General features: G+C 33.1%; 1 protein-coding gene across 1 annotated transcript in view; it reads right to left on the bottom strand.

The window, feature by feature from the left end:
* The window catches only part of LOC145679826 (uncharacterized), a 51,239-nt gene extending 41,069 nt beyond the window's left edge, over window positions 1-10,170 (bottom strand). Inside the window, exon 1 of the mRNA XM_081750349.1 lies at window positions 9,128-10,170. Coding sequence (XP_081606475.1) covers window positions 9,128-9,866 — 739 coding nt within the window. The 5' untranslated portion in view covers window positions 9,867-10,170. The remainder of the gene's footprint in view (window positions 1-9,127) is intronic.
* Window positions 10,171-16,117: the final 5,947 nt, after the last annotated feature.

A 16,117-nucleotide genomic window follows, 5' to 3' on the forward strand; every position in this document is an offset into this window, starting at 1 on the left:
CGCCTCGTCCCCCCGGCACGGTACTGGCTTGTATCTGAAATAAGTGATGTTTATTTATTTTATTTATATTATTGTTCTGTTACGTGTCATTATACTTGACTCGTTACATGAAAGAAGTGACCTGAGGACTAAGTCGAGAAGTTAAGTAGTCCTGGTCTGCATTCAACAACTGACTTGGTATTCAGTATCTTTTTCAGAGGGTGACCGGAATATTATTTCCAAAGACGTTCAAATTTACCTGCAGATGATTTTAAAATGTCAGAAATAAACATACGTAACACAGACCAATGTCCACGAATATACAAATACTCGCAATACAGAAACAAAAAGTTTCTGATAAAAAATGAACCAGTTTAAAATTGAAATAGTTTAATTTTAAAAAAACGAACTCGGTTTGATGGAAAACTAAATCGATTTTACAAACCGAAACCGGGTTGATAGGAAACCGAACCGGTTTTGAAAAACAAAACTGGTTTGATAAAAAAGGCGAACAGGTTTTGATAATCTAAACTGGCTTGATAAAAACCGAAAAACCGTTTTTTTGAGTTTTTTTAAAAGTCAGTTTCGGTTTCCCTAAAAACCGAAAAAACATTTTTATGCCTACTACTAGTTTATTCTTGGGGGATAAGCTTTCTTCGGACGATTTTCTCAAAAACAACTCAAGTGATTTTGTTCATATTTCATAAATAAATATTTCATTAATAACCGGACAATATGATATAACTCACTGGACCTAAGAAAATGTACCATGAGTATTTTATTCTTGGGGGTGAGTTTTTTCGGATGATTTTCTCAAAAAGGACCTAGGCTATTTTGTTCATATTTCATAAAAAAAAATACTTCATTAATAACTGTACATTGGAAAAAGAATTGTAATTAAATTGCCAAACATCAATGTAAAATCACTTACCTTCATTTTGTAAGTTGATATACAATTCCTTATATTAAATTACAAAATTTCCTCGTTTTTTACAAATTTACAGTAAATTTATAAGAAAATATGATATTTTTATTGATAAAAATGTAATTTAACACCATTTCATATTAGTAATTTTACTTTATAAGTATAAATTGATTTACATAGAGGAGTGGCAAACAAATTGCCAACATTCTGTGTAAAATTATCTATGAAATTTTTCACAGTGTATAATATTGTGTAAATTATTCCTTACGAAAAAATCACAAGGAGTAGTTTAGTCTTGGAAATGAATTTCTTTTCAGACTGCTTTTTCAAACACTACATCAGGAGATTTTGGCCATATTTCATAAATAAATGTTTCATTATTATTCTTATAATGTTGCATAGATCACTTCCATAACAATATCCACGAGAGGTATTTTATTCTTGGGGTGATTTTTTTTAGGTAATTTTACAAAGTATTACTCGAATACGTTGATAAACAAATATTTCATTAACAACTCTAACATATGCCATAAGTTCTTATGTAAAAATCTACAAGAGGTAGTTTACTTTTGGAGATGAGTTTTCATTGGTTGAAATTTTCTGGAAATACCTTATAATTGTGTTCGCACTTTACAAGAAAATATTTCATTAATAACTGCAGCACAATATGATTAAGTGTAAAGAATTATAGCAAGAAAGTTTAATGTGGTGAACCGTACCTCTTACTTTTATTAATTTTAATCAATGAATTTTTAATTTTAATTTTAACAGTTAACCGTTTAATTTTAATCGATAAGTTGATTTTAATTTTAACAGTTACGTCTTCTCAAGTTAGTTTTTAATTTAATCAAATATTTTTTCTTTACTTTAATTCTTAATTTTAATCCATCAATTTTTAGTTTAATAATTTACTTTATCTTTACTTTACTTCTTAATTTTAATCCATCAGTTTTTTATTTACTTAATTATTTTATCTTTACTTTAATTCTTAATTTTAATCCATCAGCTTTTCAATATAATCCATTATTTTATCTTTAATTCTTAATTTTAATCCATCAGTTTTTAATTTAATCATTTACTTTATCTTTACTTTACTTCTTAATTTTAATCCATCAGTTTTTTATTTACTTAGTTATTTTATCTTTACTTTAATTCTTAATTTTAATCCATCAATTTTTAGTTTAATCAATTACTTTTTCTTTAATTCTTAATTTTAATCCATCAGTTTTTAATTTAATCTATTTTTTATCTGTACTTTTATTCTTAATTTTAATCCATCAGCTTTTCAATATAATCCATTATTTTATCTTTAATTCTTAATTTTAATCCATCAGTTTTTAATTTAATCATTTACCTTTTCTTTAATTTAATCAAATAATTTTTACTTCTTAATTTTAATACATTTGTTTTTAATTTAATCAATTATTTTTCTTTATTTTAGTTCTTAATTTTAATCCATTAATTTTTAATTAAATCAATTATTTTTCTTTACTTTAATTCTTAATTTTAATTCATTAGTTTTTAATGTAATCAATTATTTTTCTTTAATTTTTAATTTTAATCCATCAGTTTTTAATTTAATCATTATTTTTTTCTTTATTTTAATTCTTAATTTTAATCCATCAGTTTTTTTTAAATTTAATCAATAACTTTTTCTTTACTTCCTAATTTTAATACATTTGTTTTTAATTTAATAAAATTATTTTTATTTTAATTTTTAATTTTGATCCATTAGTTTTTAATTTAATCAATTATGTTACTTACTTTAATTCTTAATTTTAATCCATTGGTTTTTAAATCAATCAATTATTTTTCTTTCATTTTTAATTTTAATCCATTAGTTTTTAATTTAATGATTTTTTTGTTTATTTTAATTCTTATTTTATTTAATCAGTTTTAAATTTAATCAAGTATTTTTCTTTACTTTAATTCTTAATTTTAATCCATTAGTTTTTTAATTTAGTCAGTTATTTTATCTTTAATTTAATTCTTAATTTTAATCCATCAGTTTTTAATTTAATCAATTTTTTTAGTTCTTAATTTTAATCCGTCACATTTTCCATTAACTTTTCCAAATGTATATGGCAAACCAACAATTGATTCTCCATGTATTTGTACGATCATCCTTGCTTGATAGACTAGCTGTAGTACTGTTGAGACTAGCGGGTTAACATAATGCTCAGGATGCAAATACCGCGGAAGAGAACGTTACAACGAAACTACATAACTTTCTGTTCGACGAAACTAAAATACTAGACTATTTTCTCTTTTGAAGTATTAATTCACGTTACTGAAGTGTTTGAGTGTGGAATGAAGGATGAGGAAAATGCAGAATTTTGAACTTCAGTTTTCATGTTGTGAACATTGTCAGAATCTAAACTCTTTTACGTAGTGTACACTGCAACACTACCTCTTGCTTTGCAAAATCATTTACGTGCATTTATCACTATTCTTTAGCCTACAATAGTACTTACCATGTTGATAACATGAAGTCAATAGTCAGATTAAGTTGTATTCTGGAAAAATCAATCTGTAGGTTACAAGCGCAAAAGACATGTATAATTCTAGACCAACAACCAGGAGAAAGAAGTATAGAACTTTAACTGTTTACAGAGCGATTGCTACTGTAGATAATGAAAATTAGAAAAATAGGATCTACAAGACAATGTTGTGGGTTGTTATAGACTCAAAATTTAACACAAAATAGGTATTTTCAATCAGCACAAAAAATAATTTTATTACAGTACTACTAGTATTAGAGTAACTAATGGTTGAAGTAATTATTATTTAGTGTTGTTCATCGATACTTCTGTGCCACATGAAAGATCCTTTTAAATAACCATTAGAATTTTATGAAATTAACACCCTTTCCAAAATTTCTGTTATCTATTGTTAGTGCGTTATTATAAAAAATTTGGTAAGGAACACAATCGAAGGCTGAACACGTGAGCTCCCATCGGTGTTAAATAATAATAATAATAATAATAATAATAATAATAATAACATCTTCATAGGTATTCTCTCAGTATTGACAGATCACTTGCTGCAAATGATTGTGAGAAGCTTCCATGCTCCATTGTCTTCCCCTAACCTCTTCGTTTTCGCGTATCACTTTTCTGTTTTGATATCGTCCATTAATTGTAGTCTCCTTCGCCCTCTCCCTCTCCTTCCTGCCACCATCCTCTAGCACATCTTTCATGATATAGTTCCTTCATAGCCAATGTCCCAACCAGTTTCTCTTCCTCTTCTTAATAATGTATAAAATTGTTCTTTTTCTTCCCCAACCATTTCTAAGACCCCCTTACTCGTTTCCGCTCGCCCATCTAATTTTGTCCGTTCTTCTCCACACCCACATTTCGAAAGCTTGCAGCCGTTTTTCATAATTTCTGCGTAATGTCCATATTTCTGACTCATAGAGAACAATACTCTGCACGAAGCATTTTGAGTATTTTTTTTTTTTAAAAAAAAACTTTATTTAAAGTTCCACAAAATGTTTTTTTTCTTCCTAAAGGATTCTTTCGCCATTCCTATCCTTGCTTTTATTTCATGTTCACACTTCATATCATTACTGAGAATACTACCCAATTATCGAAAACTAGTCACCTGTTCTATTTTCTCCCTTCTTACTTCTATATCTGACACCGACCACTTCGTTTTAGCCATCATACTTTTGTCTTTTTAACATTTATTTTGATCTAATAGTCTTTACAGCCCTTCTTCAAGTTTTCTAATATCTTATTGATTTTCTGTAATAACAATTAGAGAAATAATAATAATAATAATAAAGGAAAATTGAATCAGTAATTATTAGTGTTGCCCACGAGATGAGACGAGCAATAAGGTTATCTTGTCTCGTCTCGTTAAGTTTGTAGAAATCTAGTCTCATTGCGATTCTCGGACAATTATTTCTAATCTCGTCTCAATTATACAAAAAGGTTTTGTCCTCTTGGCTGGTTGATGTACCTTTATGCACTTTACCTTCGAAATTTATCTTTGTAGAATTTTCCATTTAGTAATAGGAAATTCAAATGGTATATACTTATAACTGTTGAATAGTTGAATTTAAAAAGATACATATCACCCACTTTCTTTAATCAACGTTCATTCCCAAACGAACAAAAAAAAAAAAAAAAAAGTCGTTCACAGCACAGAACTACTAGTAATTGATTTTAACAAGGCAAATTTTAGGAGTAGGCTATTCATAAAATACTATTAATACGGACTAAACTTCTGCCGAGTAAATTTTTTGACGGATAACTTCGTGTCTGTAGGTTTTCTCGGAGTGTTCCCGTTTCATCCCACATTCCCATTCCACCAGTTCTTCCATTATCATTTACTTGCCTTACTCATCGTCTCCCTTAGCCTAAAGGGTATAATTGCGGACGTTAAAGTGAAAGTTTTCATTTCATTGCATTTGCAAATACTGTTTTAATGTACATGATTCGTTATAAAAATTATAAATTGAGAAAGTAATTGTAATGAAAGAGGATTTATCAAAGTTTAAAGATAAGCAAGCCATTAGACAAGATACTTCAATAATACACATGGTTTAAGTGTTGTTATATCAATTTCATACACTTCTCGCGACGCGAAAGGCCTCTGAAAACTTCTAGACGAAATTAAGTAACGGATCAGGACAAATTTTGTCCTTAAATTTACAAAATGAGCCTAGAAAAATTTCGAGACGAGACGAGAAATGCTTCCTGAGAATTGAAACAAGAAATAATTCTTTGAGAATTGAGACGAGGCAAGACTTGTACAGTCACGAAAGAAAATATTTTTCAGTTGACAAAAATTCTTTTCCGAATAACTCAACAATAAATTAACCTATTAGAGTATCGACTTTGGCAAGTTGTCAAGTTATCACTATTCTAAGGATAACAACAAAAAGATCCAAATTAATTCATTTGTACTCGAGTCATTGGCAAAATAAAATTTGTTAACTGTCAAATACTTTTTTCCGTGTACTAGAAATTACGAGAAAACCTTTTTTGTGTCGTGTGCAACACTACCTAGGTACTCGTGAGTATTAATTATCATAGTACAATACTCTAGTAGTCTCGTACTGCCTCTACCAGAATTTATTTGAAAAGTTCGTTTACAGCCTCAAGGTGATAAGAGATTTGTAATGAAATTTTAGAAGTAAATGAAAAATAATAAAGAAAATCAGAAATTTAGAATCTAAATCGTCTGGTATTTAAATAAGAATGTAATTAAGTAAATTAATGGGAAGCTCAAGACCTTTCCTTATAGGCCAGAAATCTCTGAATCACTTTGACTTTATGATTGTTGATCACCAAAATTTCTTAATCACAAAACCAAGATCTTCAAATAATTATTAGCAATTTATTAAAACAATCTCTTTTTACGAATTACCATGCTAGTGTGCGATTAACAAAAATTGGTGAGCAATAGAACGAAAAATCTGGAGCGTGGGATCCAAACTAAATTGGCTCAAATTGCGATTGTCTCCTATATAACAAAAGCGGAAATTTTACCATCGAGTCACGTGGGAGTTCTTAGAATTCATCCCCAACGTTAATTCCTGGAAACACACGAGAATATGACTAGACATCGTTCTTATCAATTCGACACATCACTAAATTTGAATGAATTTTCCGGTATAATACAAATTATATTCTCGATGTAAATCATTTATTGAGATAATATGAGGTATTAATCGTGCATACAGGTTGTGTCAATACGTATAACCCTGGATCGAATATCTTAAACGAATGTATGTTATTTGGATTCAACATAGTTTAGAGGTTCCTGAAGGTTCACGCAGTGGTGCAGACAGAATGTTATTCTGAAGGGAGGGCAGGGGTGAATTTATGTTTTGTAATTAATCATATCAACTGACGAGAAATTAAAGTAAACCCTCTTTGTTATTTGGGTTGCTTTATTTTAATTTTGTCAGACAAGGTCATAGTGCAGACCATTCTAGTGATATTTTGACTATCATTTCCATAATCACGTAAAAATATAGGCTAATTATTATTATTTCATGATTCTGATTATAAAAGTCCTTATCGACAATAAAAGTTTAAAAAAAGTGTTTTATGATCGTTTTAAAACAAACCGAATTCAAAATTTCAATGCAATTACACTTTTTATTAGCTTTATATGGAGAAAAAGAACTGTTTGTCATTCGTTCATCTCTACATATATGTACACAGCAGCTCATACCGTTTAATGTATCGAGAAGAGATTTTAAATTAAGATTTTTACAAGAATCTCGGGAGGCACGGTGGCTCAGTAGTGGAGCCAGTACCTCTAGTGCATGGGGTCCGTGGTTCGATCCCCGGCCAAGTAAAAGTTGGTGTTGAACAACATTGTGTCCATGGGTTTCCCCGGGATACTCCCGCTTCCTTCCACCAATTCTTTCATTATCATTTACTTGTTTTAGTCATCGTCTCCCTCAACCCAAAAAGGCATAAAGCGTGGGACGTTAGTTAAACTGAAATATTTCATTTCATTTATAAGATCCTCAGCTGGATTCGAATTTGTCTCATTTTCCAAATTTTCTTCTGGAATATGAAAATTGGAAATTATTTCTCGAAAACGCTCTAACGGTTTAATTTATATTTCATAAATCTATAGGTCAATTCCAGTGGCGTATTTAGAGGGGGGTCTTCCGAGCTTAAGCCCCCCGAAATATTACTTACTACAGTAAAGTATATGAAATATCTTGCAGAATTTTCACATTTTCAGGCAACCCGAAAGTTAGCAAAGTTCCCTCCGAAACAAAATCGAATACACCACTGGTCAATTCCACTAACAGTTCTATAATCTGGTATAAGCCACTTCTCTTGAAACATCCGGAATGAATAGGTTACTAGGATCACGCTATTGGACCACATAAGGTTGTAACCTTGGTACGTCCGCCTATTTGTTCGTTACTCCACCCGATAACTCTTGAATAGTGATTTTTTATATTTTTTTAGTATTATCTCGACATAATTCGTTAATGGAGTGAATCCAATAACATCTTCCCATTTAACAGTGGCTATCCATACCCTGTGCATGGAACACTGGCCACTTCAACTACCAATACAGACACTTCATTTATAATTGTAAGTTTCACGGGATCCTCTTTAGAACATGGCAACCAGCAATCTTGATTAAGCTTGATGCGGTATGAGATTTCCGCAGTATGCGAGTAAGTTAGAAAAAGATAGAACCTGAGTATAGCCGTGTAGCCAGCAAATTTTTCTACAAGGGGGATGACTTTTCAGAGAACTGAGCTTTTCTATAGTAAAGGCGAACCAAAATCCTTATTTCAGTATATGAAAACATTAAAAACTCGCCATACATACGTAGATGCTCTTATAAATCTTAGCCATTCCCGCTGATCTATTCGCTAGTGCGTGCACCTTTGGTGCTCGTTGTCTCCGGTTGGATTTCTAGCAGCAGAGCACAAAAAAAAAAAAAAAAAAAAAACATTCATAATCATTCACCTTTGTTAAGCATCTGTCTTGTTTAGTCTAAAGATCATAATCGTGGGGCGTTAAACAAACAAACAAACAAACGACACGGTTATTAACATTATACGTGTAGTATGCTATCTTATTGAAACATGAGTCTTGATAGTATGAGAAATTAAAGTCACAGATTACAGGAAATGCTATTCATAACAAGTCAAAAACTGTTTATTGATGTACACTGAAGTAAGAAAATCCATTTGTTTGAGTATGTGTTTACATGGGTATAAATGGTAAAATATAAAATAAAACCTCTAAAAAGTAATAAATCCAAACAAAGACTGTTATGAAATAATAAAATGATAAATTTGGAATAGTATGCACCCAGTTAGCCAAAGGAAAGTAATAAAATAGATGATAATTTTCAGTTTTTTCCATCATTTTAACATGACATGTATTTTTAGGAAAAAAAAAAGACTTCTTTTTATATTCTATTATAAATATTCTTCATTTTCTATTAGTATTAAAATCGTTTAGGATACACATAATTGACGAATTCCGTTTGGGGGTCTGTTTCACATTCCCCTGTCTCTACATCCTTTCTTTAATAATAATAATAATAATAATAATAATAATAATAATAATAATAATAATAATAATAATAATAATAATAATAATAATAATAATAATAATAATCTATAATCTACCTGATCATTGACAATATTCTTTATATTATATTTATTACAATTTTAACGATTACGGAACAAAAATAACATTATTTTTTAAAAATTCGACTCACCTTCTGAGCTGGCCAATTCATTGTTGTCAGCAGTACAGGTCACGTTATTGTTATGGTCATCTTCGCAAATGTCTGTAGATGCTAACTCCGCGACGTCACTCTCTATTCTATTGTCCATAAGAGTCACTTGATCGAACGCCGAGAGAATGTCTATGGAATCTTGAGAGACACTATTGCACATCCCGCCGACAGTATTAGGTCCAACTGCGAGATTGTTAAATGTAAGAAGTTTTTGAGCAGAAAATTCTGTTGCTGTACTTGCGACATTAAAGCCACCCAAGAAGTCTCCGCCAAACCGTAACTCCGCCGGCGTTAACGGGGATTTTGACTTCTCTAACGACGAGAAAGGTAACGATGCATCTTCTAACGAAATGGCTAACGGTGGTGACGTTGTCGTGGCGTTTCCAATAGTAGTGTCTTCGCGACGAAAAGGTCCGAATTCGATATCCGTCGTCGTCGGTGACGGATTTGTGGTGTTACTGTGATTATGAGAATGATGACTGTGGTTATGATAATTGGTGAAAGATGGTGTGACAACATGATGCCAATCTGTAGAACCGAAAGACGGTAATAACATAGGAGGTGATGGGTTCGACACTGGAGTTAGCAGAGGATTATTGTTCCCTGTAACAGGGTAACTGGGGAATACCGAACTATAGATGGAATTCGAAACTCCGAATACTGATTGGTAAAGAGTCGAATTCGTCGTTGAAAATGGAGGTAATCGGTCTTCCATCATCTTTGAATACACAAATTAAAAATCGTCCTTTAGCATTCACAAGTAGCAAATAACTTCTTATTGATGTTCCGACAGGTATTTGAACTAGAAAGTAACTACTGCTCTAAAGTCGATCGGAAGTCCAGCAGAGAGTCAAACAGGTTGACACACACCAAGAATGCGTTATGTGGCAACCAACGCGACACTTTCCATACGGTTCGAGTCACATGTCAACAGAATATTTCGTCCGTCTTCTTGAGAGCCGAGCGAAACGAAAACATAAGAAAGACTCGCAAAAAAGAGCAGAGCAACACAAAAGGCGAACCAAAGGAAGGAGTGAGAGAGATGATACACGACCAAATGGTCTTCTTGACACATCTTGGGTGGGCGGATCTCACTCTACTACATGGAGCCTCATTGGTTGACTTCAGCTAAAGTTTCATCTTTACTGTACTTTTTTTTTTTTTTTTTGTAACATATATAGGTCTCTGAAAAATAGCGTAGAACATTGTAACAATGAGGGGGGAAACTTGGAAATACGAAATAGATAAATAAAAAAATCTAAATTTTTAACGTTTTACTATCATATTTATAGGTTAAAGAAAGCTAATAAATTGTTTATTTATTAATGTTTAACGTTCACCACTGAGGCTATATGAGACGTGAACATACAGTTTATACATAAACCGAACCATGGTAATGTTTTCAAATTCTTCCAGATACTTCTTCCGCTCTCTTACCGGAGTTCAAACCCGGGATCACCAAAAGCACTCGTGCTACCAAGTAGACCAAAGGGAAAGAACGACGATAAATAACCGGTGGACTGATAAAGTAGGAGGAAACGACAAGCTTTCGAATATTCTGAAATATCCTGACAAAGTTTGTATTTAGTAACAACGGTTGGATGCTGTACATCTAATTTGCGTACTGTATCACCATCTAATTGAAAGTGTTCAAAATAAATAGATACACTGAGAAAAATCCGTTCTCCGGACAGCGGTATATTGTACAAATATACGGAATAATCTTGCTTACTACAGAAATCAGTACGGATCATACGTTATCCGTATGCTACATAGGTACTGCCCTTAGATGTTACATCATGCCGTTGCAGGATGTCTGATGTCTAACAGTCTTCCTTATATTACATACATATATGTATGTTGCCTTCGTCAGCTATATGTTATATACGTCCACTTGTATGTGAGATCCTGACTGCCTATATTGTTTCATACGGAAAATACGTACAGATGGAACACTTATACAGAAAGTATTATAAAACATGCGTTTTCAGTTATACGTTTGCTGTACGTTAAGTTCAAAAACTACAGAATTTACAAATATAAGATACGATTTTACGTACGCCACATACAATTATTTTCTCAGTATAAATACATAAACAAGGACTTCGAATGTCAATATGAGCGAATTAAGCTTCTATATTGTTAATCGCATATGGCTGTATGTTTTATCCTGTTGTAACACAATCGAACCACCTGTCTCCTACATCTCGTTGCATAATCGTAGAACGTTGAACTAAACGAATCCAACCACGGTTGTACTAATGTACTCTCCATGAATTAGCTTCGGCACTTTTTAATTTTATGTCCTAGTATTTTATAGGCTTTTTGAATTCATTAAAAAAATCTAACAGTTAACAACAAATATAAAGATGAATTTGCTCTATCCACAATTTAAGAAAAATATTTCAGGATAATTTTATTTTTAAAATATTTGAATTTGACGTAATGTGATCTATGTTTTCTTTGAGATTTTCCCACAATTCGCATTGCTTAAAGTTAAAATTACTCAAGACCAAGGGTTGAATTGACCCCTAATGAGAGTTGGTATAATTTTCCCCAGCCCAAAAATTCCTAGTTTTGTTTTCGGGTAAAACCCTCATAAAAAACACAATAACCCTCCATAAAAAAACAATACCAGTTGTTCAACTGTAATCTAGATGAAAAGCCTTTATTTTTCTAGAACATACTTAGTAACAGCAAATAATAAAATGACTTTCTCTGTGTGTCAGTTACACGTTAATAGTAGGTTCGGTGCTCTATAACCACGACGTTGTATAAAGACGCAAAACACTGAAACTCAAAAAACTCAAACTCAGCTACTGATTTTAAATTGGTTCAATGGATCGTACTTCAATTCTCATTACGTTGTTTTTGAAAGATCCCGTAAAAGCTCAATGACGGTTATCGTGGGTTATAACGTATTCACCTCCTCTGTGCGTATCCGTGCTACAAAACTTAAATATTCAATGAAGCTTGACGATAATCGCTACCCATTTGTACTGTTTCTACAGTATACTAACACGAACGCAATGTAAGCCCTAATACATTTTAGGAGTTATGCCTTTTAGGGCTTGTGCCGCTTAGGTCTTCTGTAGTTTAGGACAACTAGTTGATTTTTTAGATCTTATGCTGTTTAGGGCTACTGGCGCATCCCTTTCCAAACTATGCGAATTCAATATTTGAACAGGTCTATAAAACTTTCGGCTGTAATAGAGATATAATGTGAGAGAGACAACCTGTTCATCTAACGCTGAACCCATATCAAGAACAGTATCTTGATATCTCTTACAACTAGTACTATATAGAAACCAAGACTGAAATCGGAAGATTTAGAAGCCGCACTGGTGCGTGAGGTCCCGTGTTCGGTCCTAGCTAGCGTTTTGTGGGCTGTGTGGTGGACAAATACCATGTGCGTGGATTTACTCGGGTTTGTCTTGTTTTCTCCCACATTCTTCATTTCATCATTCATTCATTAGTATCATTACCGTCTTCTTTAACCTACACGGCATATGTAAGTGTGGAACATAAAACTGTAAAAACATGTTTCGAAAGTTCTTCTATTTCTTATAACTGAATTAAGCTGAGATCAAATGTATTCTTCGAATATTGAAACCATAATTAAAAAATCGTTCGTCGCCTCCTATTACTATTTTCACGTCATAAGAAACAATAATGAAACCGGAAGTAATAGCAGATTTCTACCATTTCCGGTTGAAATAGAAAGTTAAGTCGACCTAGGAAATTATTTTTGCAATATTGAATCCACTTCAAAAACCTGTTTCTTGCTATGTATGACGATTTCTTACTATAGTGATCAGCATTGAGATCGGCAATAAATAGAATTCCACTACTTTCGGTTTGAATAGGCACATAAAGGTGGAGATAAAACGTATCCTTGGGACGCTGAATCCACATAAAAATCCATTAATTACTGTATTTCACTGTCTTTGCTCTCCGGTAATCAAAAATGGAAACCGAAAGTAGTAAATATTTCTATTGCGTCTGGTTCTATGATAATAGAATGTCATGGGTGGAGATGCTATATTTTGTTAAGACGCTGAATAGATTCTAGAAAACCGTTTGTCGCTATCAATTACCACTTTTATTTTATGGTAATCAACTTTGAAACCGGAAACAGTTGATTACTACCACTTTCAGATTGAATTGAGGGTTAGCGCAAAAGACGGAAACTAGTCTTAGGACGCTGAATCGATTCCAGAAAAACCTCTCCTCGATATCTCTTACCGTTTTGCGGTATGGAGAACAAACATTGAAACTGGAAATATTAGGAAATTTCTATCACTTCTTGTTTTAGTACAGTGTTCCGGGTGGAGATGGTGTCGATTCTAAAATTACACATGTCGTTACTTATTATAGTTTTATTTTGCGGCGATTAACTTTGAATCAACTTGTTATTAAATGTCTAACACTTATGGTTTTAATAGAGTAATACAATTAGATATGTCTTTTTTTTGATACGCTGAATCGATTCCAGAAAACTGCTTGTCGCTCATTATTATTGTTTTATTCTTAGGCGATCAAGGTTGAAACCGGAAATGGTTGATTTCTACTTCCTTTGGTTTGAATTAACGGTTAACTGGGGCACTTAACCGATTCCAGAAACCCGGTACTCGATATCTCTTACCACTTTTGCTGTATAAAGATCAATATTGAAACCAGAAGTACTATAGTAAATTTCTATAACTTCTTTAAGCAGTGTCACAACCACAGATGATGTCTCTTGTTGGGTCGCTAAATCGATTTAAAAAAAATACTTCTCGTTATCTATTACCGTTTTTGTTCTATAGCGATCAACGTTAAAACCGAAAACTATTCCTTTCTACCATTTGCAATTTGAATTAATGGTTAAATAAGGGGATGTAACCTTTCTTGGGGCTCTGAATCGATGTCTAAAAACAGCTTCTCGATATCTCTTACTGTTTTTTCTCTGAGACTTAGAGACAGACGGATAACACTTCCGACACTTATGAATAGCATAATTTGGAATTCTAACAAGACTTTATATCACATTGTTAGATGTCTTTAAAACTGAGGAGGGGAGGGAAGAAGTTATTTTTAAAGCTATTATCACTTGTAATTTTCAGTTCAAACATATTGTTGCTATACAAGTAAAGAAAGAAGAGGTTATGTGGACGAAATAACCTAACAACAATACTAGATATACTAGACACCTGCACACATTTCTTTTATTTTGGAAATATAACTCATACTCTGGTGTCAATTTGATAAACACTATTCACATTGAATATCTCATAAAATGTATTTATTAACTGAGAGCATTAGAGTCAAATTTAACATCAAAATGAAATTAAATTAAATCTTCCACGTCCCACGGTTATGTCCTTTAGGCTAAGGGAGACGATGATTAAAGCAAGTGAATGATGGTGGAAGAATTGGTGGAATGAGAAAGTGGGAGAAACGGAAGTACCCCGAGGAAATCTACGGACACAATTCTGTTCACCACAAACTTACTGGACCGTTGATCGAACCAGGACCCTACGCACCAGAGGTAGGCGCTCTACCACTGAGCCACCGTGCCGCCGTAATTTAACATCAAAACAAAACATGTGACCTTAGTGGCATTGTCTCATAAGTAAAAAGATGTATAACTTGCACTGGCATTGATATGGCAGTTACGGAACATAAGCGACTCCAGAGGTAAATTAGATTCCTTTACATACCTCTTCAGGCAAGAAATGCAATCCAGTTTGAAATCTAATCAAGATAATTGGACCCACAATGAACACCGAACTCATAAGTACTGTATAGAATAATGTAAATTCATTTTATTAATTGTAGAGTATAAAGGTAATAACTGAATAGCCAAAGGAGCCAAAATTGCGAAAATTTCCGTAACTTTTGCCAAAAAAAAGTACTCATTTTGCATCAATATACTTATGAGAATGAGAATAAGGAAAATCATTTAATAATAATATCATACAAAGATTAATAGACATCCATATAAACGACTTTGAAGTGTTCATTGCCCTATGACAGTCCGTCCTTCCAGCATTGGCTGTATTTTGACTATTTCTCGAAGTATATTTTCCATTTCAATTTCCTTGCAGATCTACAAAAAGTATTTCTGTTCAAACGCTCTTCAGAGGCTGGAAACTGTGCATACTTTATGAGATAAAGTCACTGTTGCAGAAGTCTAACGGCACAGTAGTCTATTGGTTGGCATCGTAACTCTTTACTGGGATGTCAGTGAAGTAAATGACAGAAATACCTGGTTCCAACTTTCATCCGTGTGAAGAATGACAGCGATGTTTGGGCTACGTTGCTGGACGCCTTGTCCTAATGCACTGCCACCAGTTTCATGCCCTCGTGCAGGACCCACTTCTCATCACATGTTAACATCCTGTCCAGAAATGTTTCCTTCCTCAGACGAGATATCAAAGGAACACAGGTGTCTGCTCGCGTTGCCTTCTGGCTCGAAGTCAAATTATGTGGGACCCATCGATCCAACTTGTAGTGCTTCCCAAGTTGATGGAAGGGCTGCCGAATGATTTTTTTCACTTGCACTGAATTGTAGTTTCAGTTCCTCACATATCTGGCCACTATTCGCTTTAATTGCTCCCTGAAGATCTTCATTTTGTACATGTGTTGGTTATCTTGCACATGGTGCGTCTTCGAGTGTTTCGTCATCCTTAAACTTGTTAAACCACCACTACACTGTCCACGTAGTCATGACATACTCACCAAGGGCCTGGCATATCTTCCACCCCGCTGCAGCTGCGTTTGAACTTGTACGGCATACACTCCCTTATGATACTCTGTTGAGGTCCCATATCCATTCTGTCCTTACGCAAGTTCACGGTGTAACTGTACTGCCACAACCAAGTAGTATGTTGGATATATCCACACCAACAACTTAATTTCGCCTTATCTCCATTCGCATTCAACTCACGGTGTGAGGGCCAATGGAACACAGACCTCCAGAAAAAG

Source organism: Thermobia domestica, chromosome 2, assembly GCF_964235325.1.
Source record: "Thermobia domestica chromosome 2, izTheDome1.hap1.1, whole genome shotgun sequence".
In the NCBI taxonomy this organism is placed as follows: domain Eukaryota; kingdom Metazoa; phylum Arthropoda; class Insecta; order Zygentoma; family Lepismatidae; genus Thermobia; species Thermobia domestica.